The following is a 19,125-nucleotide window of genomic DNA, read 5'->3' on the forward strand; positions in this document are numbered from 1 at the left end:
ATATCAAAGCTGCAGCTCCTAAAAGTTGTCATACCCTTTGGAGTCTTGTGTCCTACAAAGGCTTTGCATGTGTCTCATCCAGTGAGAGGCCTGCTGACTTGGGTGTCTACCCATCCCCTAGTTCATAAATAGCATTATAGAATATTACTTTTTTCTACCATAAAAATGTAGTAGAAGGGTAAATTTGTCTTTTTTTTTTTAATGTGAAGTAGGTCTTTGTTTTTACGCACTTTGATGAAGAAGCTTTCGTTCTTTCCAATGAGAAACAGAGCATGAAAAGCAGCCTCCAGCTGCTCTCTCTGGGCCTTGGTTTCCCCTTTACCCAAGTGGTGGGATGGGGGACGTGCTTCTCCCACTTTGATTAGCTCAAAGTCTATGGATGTCTCTCATAGCTTTCATTGCGTTGTACCAAAGAAACATTCTTCAAAATCTGTGTTTTAATAATTTATTTTTTATTTTATGTACATGGGTGTTTTGCCTACATGTATGTCTGTGATGAAGGTGTCAGATCCCTTGAGACTGGAGTTACAGACAGTTGTGAGCTGTCATGTGGGTGCCAGGAATTGAACCTGTGAGCAGCCAGTGCTCTTAACTGTTGAACTATCTCTCCAGCCCCCAAAATCTTGTATATAACATGTTTGAGCCCAGATAGAATAAATTCTGTTAAAAAGCATGGCACCAAGAGAGGATCTTAAAAGGGAGTTCAGCACTTTGGATGTCAAGTAACAATCTAGGCTTTATAGTGCCCCTCCTTTTCTGCACATCAAAGAAAGGCATGGCATTCCTCCACAGCACCCTTGACAGTTCTGGGCACAGCTAACAACCACAGGCTTCGAGGAGATGTACACGCCTTTATTTTTTTTCTTGAATGTTTTAAAAGTTATGTTTTCTTAAATAGAAGTGTCTTCTGTCTAGAAATAGAATGCCATGAAGAGTTAAAGTTCTCACAGTTCTTGATTTTATTTCAGGAATACCATTGACAAATACTAGAAAAGCCCATTTTTGAATGGTAAATGTTTATTCAATAAATTCTAGTTTAGTGGTACCATCAATAAGTATTGGGACAAGTTTAAAGATTATTCGTGCCATAAAGACTCTAAGTATTCTTCTGGAGTGCTAAAGAACATAAGACGTAAATCTGTGAGGTTAAGGTCCGTTGTCCTTACAAATAAAACATCAGCTAGTTTTCATACGCTGTTGTGCTGGGTTTTCCTTCAGTATGCTATTATACTTAACAGCTGAAAATGAAAGATTTATAAAAAGTTTAATTTACATAATACCAAGTTTTCATGATTAATATTGATGTCACTATCTAAATGAAATTTTATTTTGTTTATTTACTTGCATATTTGAATAGGTGACCCTTTTGTTATTATTTCTTTGTTTGCGGGACAGGACTCTAGCACATCCTGGCTGGAATTCACTATGGAACACAGTCTGACCTCAAGATTACAGTGAGACTCCATTCCTAGTATAGATAGATAGTAATTTAGCAAGGTTCAAATTTAACATTTTTAAAAGCCCTTCTGGCACCTCTTAATCTGTTCACAAAGTATGCCTTTTACCCTTAAAGATATAATGAGGGTTGCCTGTTCTCCTTCCAATATACTTTTCAGCTCTGACTTGTATACTATATTGTATCTTTATACTTATATATTATTGAAATTAAGCTTACTTTTTTATGTGTATTTCATATTTCAGAGCTACAGAACAGTACAGAATTTTTCAAGAATACAGTGTGCATCCAAATTTTTGAGTTTTGCTGCATTTGATTTCTCTCTTGAGATCAATTTTTATCATATATGTCCTATGATAAACTGGTCTTTAAAAGAGTAAGGAGACATAGAAAAATTACCGAAGTCTGACAGTGTTTTCAGGGTAATTATGGAACTGAGTGCATGTGAGTGTGTACAGACTGCAGTTTGGTATTTCATAAGACGTTTCTTCATAGTAATAAGATGTGTCGTTTATCAGCAAGTCTGATGAATTTTAGATTATAAGTGGTGTCAGGCAAGGCTATTAATCATATTGGACTTAAATAACATCTAGGGACTGGTGAGATGGCTTGGTCTGTAAAGTGTCACAAAAGTGTAAGAGCCTGTGTTTAATCCTGACACCACATAACAATGTCAGGTGCAGGACAGTGCACACCAGGAACTCCAGCACGGGGGAAAGCAGAGAGGACAGTCCCTCTCTGCTTATGCCAGCCAGCCAGTCTAGCGTGAACTCCAAGTTTTGTTCCCAACATCCACATCATATTATATGCTTATGACCTAAGTTCACAGAGGATCCAATTCTTCTGTCTTTCCTGGGTACACACACATTTGTTCATTCTCACATACAGACATGCGTGCATACATACATGTGTACATACATACAACTAAATGCCTTTTTCAATGGTAGAAAACATGTAAGGAAGACCTCTAACAGTGACCTTTGACTTCCATGAATACATAGGTATATGCATGTACACTCAAACATGTACACACAAAGAGAAAACCATTCTAACCAAGAACAGTAATGTAGACCCATAAACTCCAGCTGCTCAGAAGGTAAGACAAGGTTTTGAGTTCACATCAAGCTTGAATAACCTAGTGAAATTCCACCTCGAAAACAGAAGAAACAAAATCTAGGAATCAAGACTCAGTGCTAGAAAATATATCTGATATGTGTAAGGCTTAGGATTCATCTCCAGCAACAAAGTCAGTGACCTTCTGTGCTTTGACAGAGTGGAGAAGAAAGAACGAGCCCGGTTAAAAACAGTCAAGTTCAATTCTAAAACGAGAGGAGATAAAGGGGTAAGTATGTGAAATCTCTTATTTCTGGAAATCCTTCAGACAATACACCTTTCCATAATTTTTATTTCAGCTCTGTTATTGAAAAGACTTACTATAAAAATTAACTGAGCAGCTCTCACCTCAGGTCAGAATAGTAGTAATTATTATAAAGTATCTATTCTACAGACCTTTTCAAATTATGTCATTTGGTAGACTATTAGTATCTTTTGAACAATACTAATTTTCTAAGTGATGTGGATTCAGCTTTCATTCAGTTTGATTGACTCTTAGTTGAGTTGATGATGCATACTTACAATCCCACGACATAGAGAGAAGCAAATAGGCAACAGACGTGCTTGTGCTTCAGCTATTCCAGGACAGCTAGTTTAATGATTCTTCTATACTATGCTCCCATTAAATGTTATTACCTACCGGGCATGGTGGCACACACCTTTAAACCCAGCAGTCAGGAGGCAGAAGCAGGTAGGCGATTTCTGTGAGTTTGAGGCCAACCTGTTCTACATAGTTAATTTCAGAACATCCCTGTGTACAAATTGAGACCCTGTCATTAAAGGGATGTGTGTGGGGGCGGGGGTGTTAATTTAAGTCACAGTGTAAGTTTACAAGTTAGAAGTTGAAGTCATGGAGAGAGGTATTTAATCTGTATCCCCCTTCATCCCATAATTAATTTCTTACTAGGATCCTTGTTTTTTGATGTTAGGATCAACATGAAGCTATATTTGAAGGTAATAAAGTCAAAAGAAGTTGTTTAGATGGCAAAAATATATCACGTTTCTTGCATATTTTAGGTGTTTATTTTCATTTACTTTAAATGTGCTTGAATTTGAAAATATAAGATGTTGATAGATGATAAAGATAGTACAGATTTCAGTTATAATATATATGCAATTCCTAACTACCCGTAATCCCGTGCAGCAAAATGTCCTTAAGTAAACTGAAGGAAGAACATTTACACATGCTGTACTGAAATGCTTTTCATAATGATTGGGATTTCAGGTTTTTTAATCTAAAGCAAAATTTTATACGCTTTCATTATACTTTAAATAAATGTAAAAGCTAAATCAGCAAATACATTTATTCTCTGTACACCCTCATGACTGTACATCTTATGTCACTAAGCACCCAGTGTTTAAAGCTTTAATATTTTAAAGAAATTAAATCTGAATAAATTATATAATTCAGTTTTTGAAAGTGATAAATTTCTGTAAAATCAACGTGAAGTTTTCAGACAAAAGAACAATTACAACTTGTAACCTAAAGTAATATATAAGTGAGAAATTTTTATTAGAAGAAAAATCCCAAGTAAATAGGATATTAAACAACTGTGTTTTCTGTACTTGTTTTATATGTGTACTTAAAAATAAGTCAGTACAGTAAACCATCAATGAATTGAAAAAGAGGTTGCATGTTTTAACTTTCCTTTCATTCTGTAAAAAGTTAACTTAATTAACGACATTTAAATCTTAGTCTTGTTTGTTGACTGTAACCGACTTTGTACACAGTCACTGTGTTCTAACACAGCACCAGAAGTATGCATGGTACTGAGTGGGGTAAAAATACGCTTGCCATTGATACAGAACTGCACTTCCTCCTGTAGTGTTTTCTGTTCCTCCTTTCCCTCTCCTTACATGCTGATCTCTAAACTTTTTTTCATTGCAAACCTTTAACATTTCAGTTCCTCATTAACATTTTTAACACTCATTTAGCTATTTTTTTAAATGCTACATACAAAAATTATATATCTATGTGCGGAATATATGTATCGGGAGTTTGTGGCATTGTATCGTTTCTTATGTTTATTGCACTCTTACAACATGACATCAATGATATTAAGAAATTAAAGATTTCTTATTTTTATTGAAAATACAGAAAAACTGAAGGTAACATGTCTCTTCGGTTTTGTATTTTCCATACACTTAATTGTTTGCTTATGCTACTTTAATTTGCACTTCTAATAAATTCTTCACCTGGATGATATTAAGTTAGTATAATTAATACATTTCTTAACTAACACATATTTCTTCCTGTCCTGTATTATGATGTCCTTGTGATATCTCATTTTGGCTAACTGCAAAGATAACAAAAATCAAAACATTTTAAACTTCATGTTTCTTTGGTTATGTGCTTAGGAAACTGACTCTGACCACTGTTTATGCAGTAAACAGGGTAAATAACCTTTTTTAAATCATCAATTTTATCAGAAAACATAAATTCAAGCCAATGATTCTTAGGTAAAAGATTAACATTTTTTCTCTGCTAAAACTTAAATTTTCTCCTTTCTAAAATTTAGACTTAAGCGGGTTTTTTAAATCATATAATGCTACTTGACGGTTTATAAAATAGCTGCCAACCAGATTTCCCGCAGTCCTCCACAGCCGCATTTTTAGCTTCTTCTTAAGAGTTCTCTTCTTTCTAGTTCCTTAGAACTTTCAGATTTTAAGATAATTTGCTTAGCTTATGGATTTACTTATCTAACTTAATTTATAATGATTATTTTCAAACTAAAACTTGAGTTATAGAATTAGAACTAAAGGCTACTTCCTTAATTGTTTGCACCACATGCTTATAAACAAGGACATGCAATACAGATTGGTGTCAGTATGCTTCAAAACGATATGCAGTAATGGCTCCACTTACTTGTGAAAGATACATTTCAAGACTGCAGTGGATTCCTGAGGCTGTGGATGGAACCAAGACTCATATATCCTGGGTTTCTCTTGGAGATACAGCTCTATAACAAGTATAATTTATACATTAGGCACAATATGAGATTGATAAGAGCTATGCCAATATAATATAATAGAATTGCCATTATTGCTACTCTTGTGCTTTGGTGTATTACAAAAAATGTTCACTTGAACATAAACACATTGATACCAAGAAGTCAATCTGATAACAAAGATGGCTACCAAATCACTATGAGTCAGTTAGTTATACAGAATAGATGCACTGGACACAATGACAATTCACATCCGGGGTAGGTTGGAGCAGGATAGAATGTCAGATTTCATCCTGATATTCATATCAAGATGCAGTATAAAGCTTGAGAATTATTCATTTCTAAAATAGTCCACTTAATATTTTCAAACCAAGTTGACCACAGGTAATTGAAGCCCTGAGAAGTGGATTGCCAATGGCACAAGACTTCTATATGTTGCAGCATCTTATGACACTGATCAACTTGGAAAATCAAAGCAAGGTTTCTCTCTTTGGGCTAGTGGTATGACTTAATGGTAAAGCATTTGTCTACCACGTATAAGAAGACCTGGGCTCAATCCCTAGCACTGCCCCTCTCCCCCCAAAAATTACTTTTTTATATCTTCCCCACTCCAGATAATTGTTTTCATGTCACTGGTAGGTAAGGTCATTTCTCCTTAGAAAGCCTGTAACAGAAGAATGTACAGCCAGCGCTTCCTCTTTAATAAACATCATCATCCTCATGCTTCACAACCTTAGATTAGTGACTGCATAAATGTTCTTTCCATTTGTATGTCACAGAGTTCATACTTAAGTTACCTTTTTCTCTTCAAAAAAAAATTTATTGTTAGGTACGTCCTCATAATTATTTAGGTTTGCTTTGTTAATAGTGGCTATTGTGTTAATTTATTGAGCCACAAATAAAGGCATAAAAGAAAAAGCGTAATTAGGACAAAGTAAAATCAGGATTGCTACCTAATACATGAAAGATAATTGAGCAGCAATATAACATTAAAAATAACTTGGTATCACATACCTATTATTCTACATGGGAATTATCTTTGGAAAATATATAAATATTAACTAATAAATATTAGTTTGGTTTATACTATAATAGTAATCTGATTGACTCTTTGCTTTTTTTGTCAAGTAGCATTTATTCTTTAAGATAAAATTGAATGTGCTCTAAAATTTTCTTATTTACCACTTCCAAAACATTAGAATTATAGGACCTTATACAAAATCAGAAATTCATTTTTTTATGTGATCAGTGTAAAATTCATGCTGGCTGCACACTGTGGTCACAGGAGTCAGCTTCCATAGCTGCTAGGCTGGGCCTTTGTGCACACAGAAGTAGACACCCCCTTTGTTTTGCCCCTCCCTCTCTTCTTCAGCAGTCATTCAATGACAAGCGTAAAAAGAACCTCTTTTCCCGAAAATTCCCCTTCTACAAGAACAAGGACCAGAGTGAGCAGGAAACAAGTGATGCTGACCGTAAGTATGTGGATCCATTGGTCAACTGAAAATAGAATGTAGAGGGACCTGCTGCCCTGCAGTTGGTTGTTACCATGGAGACAGTTTCAAGAGCTGCAACAGGTTACTGATTGTCTCAAGCAGGAGAAATTTAATACACACAAATTAATTTGTATGCCAGTCTTTTCTGGTACCTAGAAATTGTTGAACAATGTTTTAAGTTATCTGTTTATAGCTTACATATAAAATAAATATAACTCTTTGAAGTAAGGGCTCATATAAAAAGCACTTGACACACATTAAAATATTTCTGAGAAAAAAAATGTAATTTCTGATTTATAGGTATAGTACTGCCAGTTTCTGATACTAGATCATCTGGAATTGTTCCATTTTATCTTAATACCATAAATATGGATAATGTAAATTTTACTTGTAAAACATCAAATGACCTAAAATTTTGCCTTTCTATTCTAATCAACTGCTAAGCTCCAGGTTTTATTCTTTTTGTAGGTATCATTTAGTAACTCATTCTAAACTTTGAAAAATCTAAAACCAGTCTTCATAAGATGTGTGTACCTGTAATGGTCTTGGAACTGTCTCTTATTGTAGCACCAATTCTATGCATCACTGACAACTATTCTTTTTGATTGTCTTTTATTGCTTGCTCTCTGGGGACTACTCTCTACAGGAGATCCCTGACGACATGGGATCAAAAGGCCTGAGTAAGTGACCGAAACACTCCCAAGTTATTTTTTAACCTCCTTCCTTACTTAGGGACATTTTGAGATTGATAGTAGTGTGCCTTTCCGGCATGAGGAGGTATGTGCTTTAGATGGCTTTTAGACTGTCCATGTTTGTAACATGCTTGGGATTTTTATTTCTAGAATACAATTTTTGTTGTTTTCTTGTGTTCCCTTTTTAACATACTACTTGAAAAACTCGGTTACATTTGAGTTTTATAATTTTTCTGGTAGTTACCTTTGCTAGAAAATTTTTGACTGTAGACATTTTAAACACTTTTTTAAATAGTACCACGTGCCCATTTTAATAGGATATTGACATGTACACCTTTGGAGCTTTGGGTCTTCCTTTTTAAAACAAGTTTAAATCACTACAGTAATATGTTAGAGAACCCTGTTTTAATGTGAAATAGACATCAAGTTCAAGTAGCAGTCTAGGGGAAAATTGAGTAGTTTCCTTTCTTAAGACTATAAGAAGCGATATAGAATATATTATAACTGATGTTCCTCCCTTAACCAGGTTGTTTACTTTGATTTGTTGTTGTTGTTCTTCTTCTAGTTCTTGTTGCTGCTCTTAACTTTCTATCTACTAATTGGTCATCATATAAAGATTAGCTGATTCTAATATATAGAAGGAACTCCATGTTTGAATAAGCATGTGACATATGCCTGTAATCCCATCACTAGCTTTGTGAGTGTAATCCCATCACTGGTCTACAAAGGGAGTTATAGTTTTAAATTAGGTGTTTTCAAATTGTTGAAGTATGAAAAGTCACCTAATACTACTAAGTTAAATTTAGGTGATCATGACTCATGGAAATAATCATTCAAGCTAATTTTTTTTAATTGTTCATTTCATTTGAATTATTAGCCATTTTAAAAACTTGTAGTTTTATTGATAATTAACTAGTTAGCCTTCCAAGAACTACATCATTAAATATTAAATTTTACAGTTTTAGTGATGGATTTTTCACTTCAGTGATTTACTTTCACTTTGATCTTAATGAGTTGGGTCTACACTAGGCAGAAGAGAGTACTTTATATGTGAAGAACTTCTGCCAGGCCTACTTCACTCTGGGCGTCCTTTGCTCTTTCTCATGTTTGCATATGTCTTCTTAGTTGGGTTAGTAGGGAGGTGATATGAGAGGAGTTGAGGTAGGGGAAAACATCAGAATATATTGAATAAAATTTTTTTAATTAAAAAATATAATTTGGTGGCACCAAGGATTTCCAGTCATTAGTGGCAGCTTCTTTACGTTTTAGAACATTTTGCCAATGAAAACTTTCAGTAACTGGAAAATAGCTCCACAGATTACTGATGCTCTAGGATATATTTTGAGGCTGATACATTTTAGAGGTTATATGGATCAACTTGGAATTTTTGAATCTCCTTGAAGCACCACAGACCTATGAAAATACTCCTTAAATGGAACTGAGCTCCCACTGACACTGATGTGTATGATTATGGCTCCCACACTTTATGCTGTTGTATATGCTTAGTACCTCACCCTGTGTCTCTCTCTAATTGGGAACTGAAATTTCTTAAGAGAAAAATAACTGATTATCAGGCAGTGTCACTTGATGAAAGATTTAACTTTCTACACAGTGTTAACATTCATCGAATTACATGTATCTGCTTCATTTCACAGGAATTGAAAGAATTTATTAACTTGGCAACCTAAAGGTCACGGTTTTATTCAGAAACTATTGAAGGCGATAGAAAAATACCAGTAGAACTCTAAAACTGAGTATGAAGGAGATTATCGCATAAAATAAACACATAAAGCATTATAGGCTGATGGTTACTATAGAGAAAATACTCGAAGAAGGATACTTATGACTTCATTATATGCTAAAGTTCAAAATACACCAAAATAAGACTAAAGGAGATGTAACTCAGTAGACAATAGATGATTGAAGTCCTAACACAGTTTCAGAAAGGACTTCTCCCTGTCTAGAACACACTCACTTTCTGTTTTCACAGTTTTCAGTTTTATAAAGCACCTCGGCTAGCCACATAGGTTTCTTGTGTCTGTCTAGTTTCTTCTTGTTCCAAAAGCTGATATAAACAGAGTTGTGCACAGCACTCAAGTGCCAAAACCAGACTTAGTTTTACTACTTTTGTTACAAATAAGATGTCAAGTAGTATTGCTTGTGATTGGCAGTGTAACATTTTCAGAGAATAAAAAAACACACCCTGTCAGGAAGGAAACGTTTGAGAAGACAGGTAAAACGTGGTTAAATTTGAAATCATCGTTCCTACCAGGCATCTTAAAAATAGAGAGGCAAGGGAGAAAGGAAGGCAGAGGAGAAGGGAAGGAGGAGAGAAAACTTAGGGAATGCTTTCTTCATGTATTAAAAGGCTCAGCCTAGACTTGAAGGCTCTATTTGCATCAAGTGAAGGTTTTTTATGAATCAAGAAACAGGCTGTCCACTAGAAAACTAGACAAGGGATGAGACAAGTGTGTTGGCTTTCTGTTACTAACAAAAGCCTAAGATAATTGGCGTATAAAGACAGATGTCCATTTTGACTCAGTTTGGAAGCTGCAGTCAGTGATCACTTGGCCCTGTAGCTTGGGATGCATGTGGCAAGATAGCACATCATTGAAGAATGTGTGTGGTGTCGTAAACTGTTCATCTCATGGTTCCAGCAAGGACAGAAAAAGCCCAGAAACATTAGTGTCCTACTACCCTCTTGGAGTGCCCTCAGTGACCTAAATCTGCACAGTAGGCTGCACTTACTAAGTGTCTACACCTTCTGATTATACCAAGCTGAAGACCACATTCTTAATTTATGGCCCTTTGAGATAGGCCACAAGTGCAGCTCCTAGCACAGCAGAACTCAAAAGATGAGCAGATACAGCAAGCATATGTAAAAATACTATTTCCCCAGTAATCAACATATACAAAATGACACCTTTACCCATTGCCTGAAGACACAATCCATGATGGAATTAGTTCTATAGAGTAGCCTTTTAAAGCACTGTGATTACAAATATAAATTAATATAGTCTTTCTCAAAACTTTTCTCTTTTGGCACATTAAATCCCTTTCAAGGAGATTATCTTCAGGATATAATTGGAGATGGAGATAAATTTTATCATTATTTAAAAGTAACAACAAAAAGAATATAGGTTGAAGCCATCCTGTCTTAATTTGGAAATGGTTAATGAAATATGATCTATCTGTATTTATAGTATTATATGACAATTGAAAATTATGTTAAGAACCATGTCATTCATGCCCTGAGAAGACACAACAAGAGCATCACAAGCCTGAGAGCAACCTGGTCTACATACAGATGGCATGGAAAATGCTCACAACAAAATAAAAATGAAGCTACACACTTCAGATATGCAAACAGAACGTGCTTGACTCTCTGAAATATTCTTATCCATGTCTTTTGATACTCAGATAAATGCCTTTCAGGGAAATAATATAGAAGAGGGAGAAATTATTGGGTCATACGTATACATTTGTTTAGCTTTACAGAATTGGTTCTCCATATGCATAGTTTCCTTATCTAAGAATTGAGCAAACTGAAGATTGAAAATTGTTGTGGAACATTTAGCTATACAAGGATTGTTATATTTGTTTATACTGTAGCTGTTTAACTCTGTAAAGATGTGTTGTGTTGTGTTAGTTAAATAAAGATTAACCTGGGCTCAGAGAGGCAGGTTAGCAGCTAGGTGACAGGAAGTAGCAGGGAGGAGCTTAGAGTGGGATTTTTATTTGGGGCATTGTGGAAGAAAGTGGCTTCCAGAGGTGCCAGCTAAGAAAGAAAGTTAGGCAGTTGCTAGTCTTTAACTCTCTGAGCTCACAGGTTTTCACCTTAGCCTTTGAATCTCAAGTTTTATTAGAACTATAAAGATTTAGTTAGAACTACCTTTAGCTGCAGTAACAGAGCTCCCCTAGACTGCGGCCTGAGCAGTCCATCCCCTTGTAGTTTAAAGCACAGCTACTGGGACTAAGGTAAAACAGCATTTTGGTGCCCAAATAAAGCAGGCTTTGTCTGGGCCTCCTACCAGCTCCCAGACACACTTTTTAATTATGAATGTTCAGCCCTAGTTTAGGCTCATTTCTTGGTAGTTCTTAATTTAACCCGTTTCTCTTCATCCACATTTTGCCTTGGGTCTTTTTACCTCTTGTTCTATATGTCTGCTCTATCCGGCTGGCTGACAGCTGCTACCTGGATGGCTGGCCCCTGGCATCTCACCTCCTCCTTCTACTTATTTTCTAACCCACCAGCCCCACCTATCTCTCTTTTGCCTAACTATTGGCCATTCAGCTTTTTATTAGACCAATCAGGTGCCTTAGGTAAGCAGAGCAACACACCTTTACATCGTTTAAACAAATCATCATAAACAAATGTCAATACCTTTAGTTACAATAATATTTCACAACAGAATATTTGGGGAGAAGAATCCAAATATCTGCAAAGCATAAATCTTGAATTTGCCACATACTCAAGGCACTGCACTAAATGCATTGAAATGACATCCTCCTCCTGCAGCTTCCTGCATTTCACAAATCCTCAAGTCTTTCTATAGCACTTGTATTTACTGTTATTGACTTCACAGCCTCCAGTGATGTAAATTGAATTGGCTTTAATTTCCTTCTCATTCGCTGAACGATACAGTTTAGGCATATTTACACTGTATTGAGTATTGTAGAATCAAAAATGGATTAAAGTATATGGGAGGCGACTGTGTCACTCTGCATATATTCCCAGCATTTGGGAGGTTAGAGGCTATGTGAGAAGTTCAAGGACAGACTTAGCTACCTATTATAGGACAGCCTGGATTACATGAGGCCCTGTCTTGGAAGGAAAGGAGAGAGTGGGAAGTACATGCAGATCCTACAAGTTTTATGAAAGGCACAATTCACATCCTCATTCTCTTACCTCTGGAGTCCTGGAACAACCTTTGGTAGATACTTAGGGATCACTGTGCTGAAAAATAATTTTCCAGATTGTTTTTACTCATAATCCTACCCCCAGTTGATGATTCTGGCTCCTTATATCCTTGTCTCTGCTTGGCATGTCTGGTTTTGTTATGTTGTAAGTAAATTTAAATACCTTGTAATCTGTGTATTAGCTTTCTAACTTTCTTGGGCAAATTATGTTCAAGGTTTTGTTTTGTTTTTATGTTGGCAGAGCTAGGGCTTGGGCCGGGTGCTTCTTCATCCATGCTCAGCAAATGTTGTATTACTGAGCAGCAGCCCCATCCCCAACAGATTATTTTAGAGGAGGGGCGCTTTACTTTTCTTGTTAGTTCTCAAGCAATACCAAGTGATTATCCTAGTCCAAAGCCTACGCTCAGAATAGCAAAGGGTTTGTTTTGTTTTGTTTTTTTTGATTTTCGAGACAGGGTTTCTTTGTAGCTTTTGGTTCCTGTCCTGGAACTAGCTCTTGTAGACCAGGCTGGCCTCAAACTCACAGGGATCCGCCAGCCTCTGCCTCCCGAGTGCTGGGATTAAAGGCGTGCGCCACCACCGCCTGGCTGCGAAGTTTTATTATAGAGGAACTAAGCACAGAAAATATGAGAACACACAAAGTTTATTATAGTATACCTTTGGGAGTTTTAAAGAGTTCAAGGTGAGTAGGTGAAGTAAAAAAGAATCATAACTTTTTATTCTATAGTATATCAGATTGAAGAGTAGAACAGTAAACCCTGTCTTCTGTTATACCCTACTTCGTAACTTCCAGCTCAACATTAATCACATTGTCTATTACATACCCACTTATTCTTGGCCTGCAGATAACTAATTTTTCTTTCTTTCACAACTTAGAGATTAAAGATTGTAATGCCAGTCCTTAGACAGGCTTCAGAAGTTTTTGGTTTTTAATGTGGCATTCCTCTTGTAACAATTTTTTTAAAAAATAGGATAGGTAAAAAGTGTGATATAAACTAGGACATTTAGCATTATTAAGGTTATTTTAAAGCAGTTTAAAGCAAACTGAAATGTTTAACAGGTAAATTATAATTTATAAATTAAATTGAATATCATTGAAGAATTTCAATGATTGTGTTGAGGTCCATGTAGTAACATGAAAAAGAAATAGGAGGGGATTTAAAAGATAGTTCAGTGTTTAGAACAGTTGCTTCTACAGCTATAAGGACCAAAGTTCGAATCCCCAGGTCCCATGTAAATGTTGAAGGCAAAGGCAAGGGTGCCCACAACAAGCAGTACAGCCAGGGCTGGAAAGATGGCTCAGTGGTTAAGAGCATTGCCTGCTCTTCCAAAGGTCTTGAGTTTAATTCCCAGCAACCACATGGTGGCTTACAACCATCTGTAAAGAGGTCTGGCGCCCTCTTCTGGCCTTCAGGCATACACACAGAATATTGTATACATAATAAATAAATAATTATTTTTTTTAAAAAAAAAGCAGTACAGCCAGACTAGCAGTATCATTGAGCTCCAGCTTTAATGAAGAGACCAGCCTCTATGAACAAGGTGAGGAGCTGCTGAGGATGAGTGTCAGCATCCACTTCAGGCCTCCACATGCATGCACAGCCACATACATGGGCGGAACCACATACATGTAAAGCATGTATATGAACACATGAACATGGAAAAAGAAAAATTAATATAAACTTTACCTGTTTTTAATGTGTACTTGTCATGTTTAATTTATTCTACTTCTAATATTTAGGCATAATTATTTTACTGAAGTTTCTTATAGGAAAAAGTCATTATAATTTCTACTGTTTTATTCCCTAGCAGGGTCATACATATATAAATTTTAGTTATTTTCACCCCATCGTCCTCTCTGGTCCCAATGGACCATTCTTCTTCCCACAAGTCTCTTTCTTTCATGTCTGTTTGCTTCCCTTTTGCAGCCCACTGAGTATTTGAGTATTACGTTTCTTTGAGCATGGATATGGAGAGATTATTTGGTGACCATACCAGTGGGAAAAAAAAGACTCTCCCTCTCCTAATTCTATTTTTAAAACTTTAAATCCTTTGTTTAAAATGGAAATTGTGGGACTGGAGAAATGGCTCAGAGGTTAAGAGCACTGACTGTTCTTCCAGGGGTCCTAAGTTCAATTCCCAGAATCCACATGATGGTTCACAGCCATCTGTCATGAGATCTGGTGCCCTCTACAGTCCTGCAGGTGGGATGCTGTATACATAATAAAGTGTGTGCCCAACACCTGGCCTTAAAAAAAAAAAAAAAAAAAAAAACTAAGAGTGGTGGGCTCATGCCTCTAACTCCAGCAATTAGAAGGCTGAGGCAGGAGGATCAGGAGCTCAGGGCCATTTTTAGCTACAGAGCAAATTCCAGGACAGGTTCAACTAGGGGAAATCCTGTTTCAATAAACAAACAAACAAACAAACAAACATACATACATACATACATACATAAATGGAATGTAAATTGTGGTTAAGAAAGGTCTGTACATTAAGGCTGGGAGGTGGCTCAGTCAGCAAACTGCTTGTCACACAAGCATGGAGACCTGATGTTTAAAAAACAAAAAGCCTAGTGGAATAGCACATGCCTGTTGAAAGAGGCATGAGTGACCCTGGATGGCCCCATTGCTGTTGGGAGACCAGGACCAAGGGCAAGAAACAGAATATGCTGGTTTTATTAAAGACAAGTGTGGAGGGGAGGAAGGGAGAGGTGGGGAGAAAGAAAAGAGAAGGAAGAGGAGGAGAGAGACAGAAAGCTTCCTCTTCAGAAGGAGGGTGGGATTGGGAATGGTAGAATTTGTCTCTTAAAGGGGCAGGCTACTGTCTGGAATAATCCTGCCAGGTGGCAGGGAAGGCCAACATAATCATAATCCCATCTTTCTCTTATCATAAAAAGGTGGGAAATTAAAGAATAGGTGGTACAGGAACAGGGGCTCTGGGTTCTCAAGACTGCTTCCTGTTGATTTTATAGCCATGGAAATCTTGGGGGCACCTACCTGAGAAAGCTGGGGCCCTGGCCATGTCCTGGAATATCTGGTTGCCTCACTGTTTCCATGCTCTGGAACTGTCCAGTGTCTCTTGGACCTAGTGAGTTGTTGGAAGAGCAGAGGACAGGCCCTAGGAGAGGAGGGGTAATGGGAGAGCCTGTCTAGTTCACAGCACTAATGAAAGATTACAAGGCAAGTGACCCTGGCAGATCCCACTGCGGGTGGGAAAAAAAAAAAAAAAAAAAAAAAAAAAAAAAAAAAAAAAAACAGAATATGCCATGCAGAGAGAGCTTGGGTATGGAGAGTTTATTTAGAGGGAGAGATTGGGAGTGGGCAGAGCTTGTCTCTTAAAGGGACAGTCTACTGTCTGGGTTCATCGTGCCAGGTGAGAGGCTAGCACCTATAATCCCAGCACTTGGGAGTGAATATGGGAGAATCCCTGGAACGTGTAGGTCTTGACCAATCAGTGAGCTCCAGATTTAATGAAAAACAGTCTCAAAAATAAGATGGAGATCCAGAGAAAAAGACAGTATTGACCTCTGGCCTCGACACACAGTTTTTTGAGAGAATTGATCTTTTTCTTTGCAATTTAAAATCAGCGGTTTGTTTTACACTCTGATGCAGGTCTACTGTTCTCCTTTCTGCAAAACTGCTTAAGTGCCTGAGCAGACCTGGGCCTCAAACTTTTTTGTCCTTAAAATGTTCTTGTTCTTCTCTCCCTAGCATTAGACATTTAGGTTTCCCTCTGTCCTTGAAAGTTTCTGTTGTTTGGTTTTCTAAATAAAATTTTTGGTCTTTTATTCAAGGAAAATAGATGGAAAGATACTTATTGAGGGGGCTGGAGAGATGGCTCGGTGGTTAAGAGCATTGCCTGCTCTTCCAAAGTTCCTGAGTTCAATTCCCGGCAACCACATGGTGGCTCACAACCATCTGTAATAAGGTCTGCTGCCCTCTTCTGGCCTGCAGACATACACACAGACAGAATATTGTATACATAATAAATAAATAAATATTAAAAAAAAAGATACTTATTGAACAATGAGTACCTAGTAGGAAATGAGGCGGCTTTTGAGCGGAAGCTAGGTGGCTTTTTACTATTTGCTGGGGGAGTTGTCTTGTTCTGGAGAGTAGTCTCTTGTCACAGGACAGTGGCTAAGGAATGCTTACCTATTAAAACACAGTGATACATCTCAGATTCCCTTCCTCATTACCTGTGAGACAGTTGTCATCTACACAGCTTCAGGTGGCTGTGGTAAATGACAAAAGGACCTGTCCCCATCAGGAAATGGCCTCTCTCTGCCCTTAGGTGGTTTTTCCTAAACTAAATGGTACCAAATATAGTTTCTCCTTTTGGATTTTATGGTATGGTATTTAAGAACTAATTCAAGATTATATTTTATCTGTTGTGTATTCTACTTGGGTTTTTACTGAAAATTTTGTTCATAAACATAAATTTAGAGAGTAAGGCATTTTCTTTTACGTCAGGTATTTCCTTGTGCTAATTTGTGTTAATTTAGTTGAAAATTTAACTTTTTCATGGAAAATCTAAAATGCTTCGTAAAAATTCTGTGGTTTTTTTTTTATGGGAAATTTTATGTGGTTCATATCTCAACATTTACAATACCACCTTGTTTAATTTTGATAATTTGCTTTTATCCACTTTTAAATTAATGACACTGTTTTCTTTTTCTTTTCATTTTCCTTCGATTTCAGAGCATGTAACTTCTAATGCCAGCGATAGTGAAAGTAGTTACCGTAAGTGTTCCATGTCACTTATTCTTTTGTAAAAGAAGTAATCAATGCCTAACCAAAAACTCACACTCATTAGCACCAGCATGATACTCTGAAAGTTTCAGATCTTAGAACATCTATTCTTCAAAATTTTCAGTTCAGAGTTGCTTGGCCAGGATTGGCTGTGTAAATATTTTAAATGCAAAAAAACCTCTAAATTGGAAAAAATTTTTGTTGCAAGCATTTTGGGTAAGGGGTCCTCAAGCTGTACATACAGAGAAAGGTTAATTTCAAGGTTTTAATGAAAACGAACCCACTTAACAACTTAATTTATGTATACTATACATAGTCTGTGGGTTTGTGTGTATCTTATAAAAAGTAAATATCTAATAGGGAATGAACATGTATTTTCCTATTTTCTTTAGTAATTTCATTTTTAACATAAGCATTTAAAGGATGTTTGTTAGTAATGCTAAATGATTGTTAGTTTATTTTCTTTTTATTCTGTGCAACCATTGCTCAAAAAGTAATACTGTTTTCTTTCCTAATGTTTAATGTTATACTCTTGATGTTAATTGGGCTATATAAATAAGGATTTTTTTTAGACAAATTGGAATATGGAAATCAGAGAGTATGTAGATACCAATTGTAACAACTTAAAAATTAAAATTGTTTTTCTAACTTTTTTTTACTGCTGTCTAAAATGAAAGTAATCTTGATTACAGATGAGTATGGCTGCTCAAAAGGTTAATCCCTTTACCACTCCCAGATGTTCATGTTGGCAATATATACTTTTAACCCTCATTCATTGATTGAATATTTTTTCTACATAATAGCTTTGTAATTTGAGAAAGAAGAATGGCAAAACTATTTCTTTATTTACTTAAAACCAGAATTCACTGTAGAGTAGTTGAATGGTTTTTCTAGACTAAAAAGAGGTAAATGAAAGTATATACTGTCTTTTCTCACCATTTGCATGAATTGCTAAGTTTTGGAATATCCAACTGCATGTTTTGTAGTATGTAAACCATATTTTACATCAGTAACTTGTTTTGTTTTGGTTTTTGAGACAGGTTCTCACTAAGTGTAGCCTTAGATAGCCTGGAACTCTCTACATAGAGTAGCCTCAAATTCATAGAGATCTGTGTGCTACCATGCATTGATATATCAGTAATTGAAAAAAGAAAAAGAAAAAGAGAAAACAGCTCATGGAGTGTCTGTTGTGAAATACTGCAGTAGTAAGATTGGAAGCAAACAAACACAGATCTGTGTGCCACTGTTACAGATTAGAAGGCCATCAGCTGCACACATAGAGTAATGCGTTCACATGAACCAGTCACAAAGAAGCCTAGTTGTGACAGAATCTTGATGAGGAGAACATTTCCCAAATATATTATTCAGTTTTCATTGCTTTCATTCAGTCACTGAGTCTTTGTTATTTACGTGTTTACGGCTAGAGTTTTAATTATTTTCATGGTATTCACAGAGTTCACATAGCTGCTAGATTTTTTTTCATTTATTATATTTCCAAAGCTCCTTCAACTTAAATTTCAGATGCAGTGCTTTTGTAATTAAAGCAAAATTATACTGTTTTTCAAAATAAAATATAGCTTTAGATAAAAACAGTCAATTGAAACAAAAACAGTATTTTCTCTGGCTTACTGGGTTTTTCTTATTTTGATTTTTGTTTTGTTTTGAGGCTGAGACTCTAGTGCTGGGATTTTAGGCAAGCAGTCCCATATCCATAGAATATATTTATAGTAAATGTGTGATATACCAGAGGAA

The 19,125-nt window shown here is 36.2% G+C and overlaps 1 protein-coding gene across 8 annotated transcripts in view; it reads left to right on the forward strand.

The window, feature by feature from the left end:
- Positions 1-19,125, forward strand: part of Dlg1 (discs large MAGUK scaffold protein 1) — a 191,448-nt gene that overhangs the window by 151,760 nt on the left and 20,563 nt on the right. For 3 of the 8 annotated variants that reach the window (XM_050159729.1, XM_050159734.1, XM_050159730.1), the window contains 3 exons: positions 2,729-2,798; positions 6,890-6,989; positions 17,323-17,364. In XM_050159729.1, coding sequence (XP_050015686.1) covers positions 2,729-2,798; positions 6,890-6,989; positions 17,323-17,364 — 212 coding nt within the window. Of the gene's footprint in view, positions 1-2,728; positions 2,799-6,889; positions 6,990-7,656; positions 7,691-17,322; positions 17,365-19,125 lie in introns of all 8 variants that reach the window. The other 5 variants (XM_050159733.1, XM_050159736.1, XM_050159737.1 and 2 more) reach the window with 2 other exon arrangements.

This window comes from Alexandromys fortis, unplaced genomic scaffold, assembly GCF_014885135.2.
Source record: "Alexandromys fortis isolate MF-2015 unplaced genomic scaffold, M_Fortis_MF-2015_v1.1 scaffold_119, whole genome shotgun sequence".
Lineage (NCBI taxonomy): Eukaryota > Metazoa > Chordata > Mammalia > Rodentia > Cricetidae > Alexandromys > Alexandromys fortis.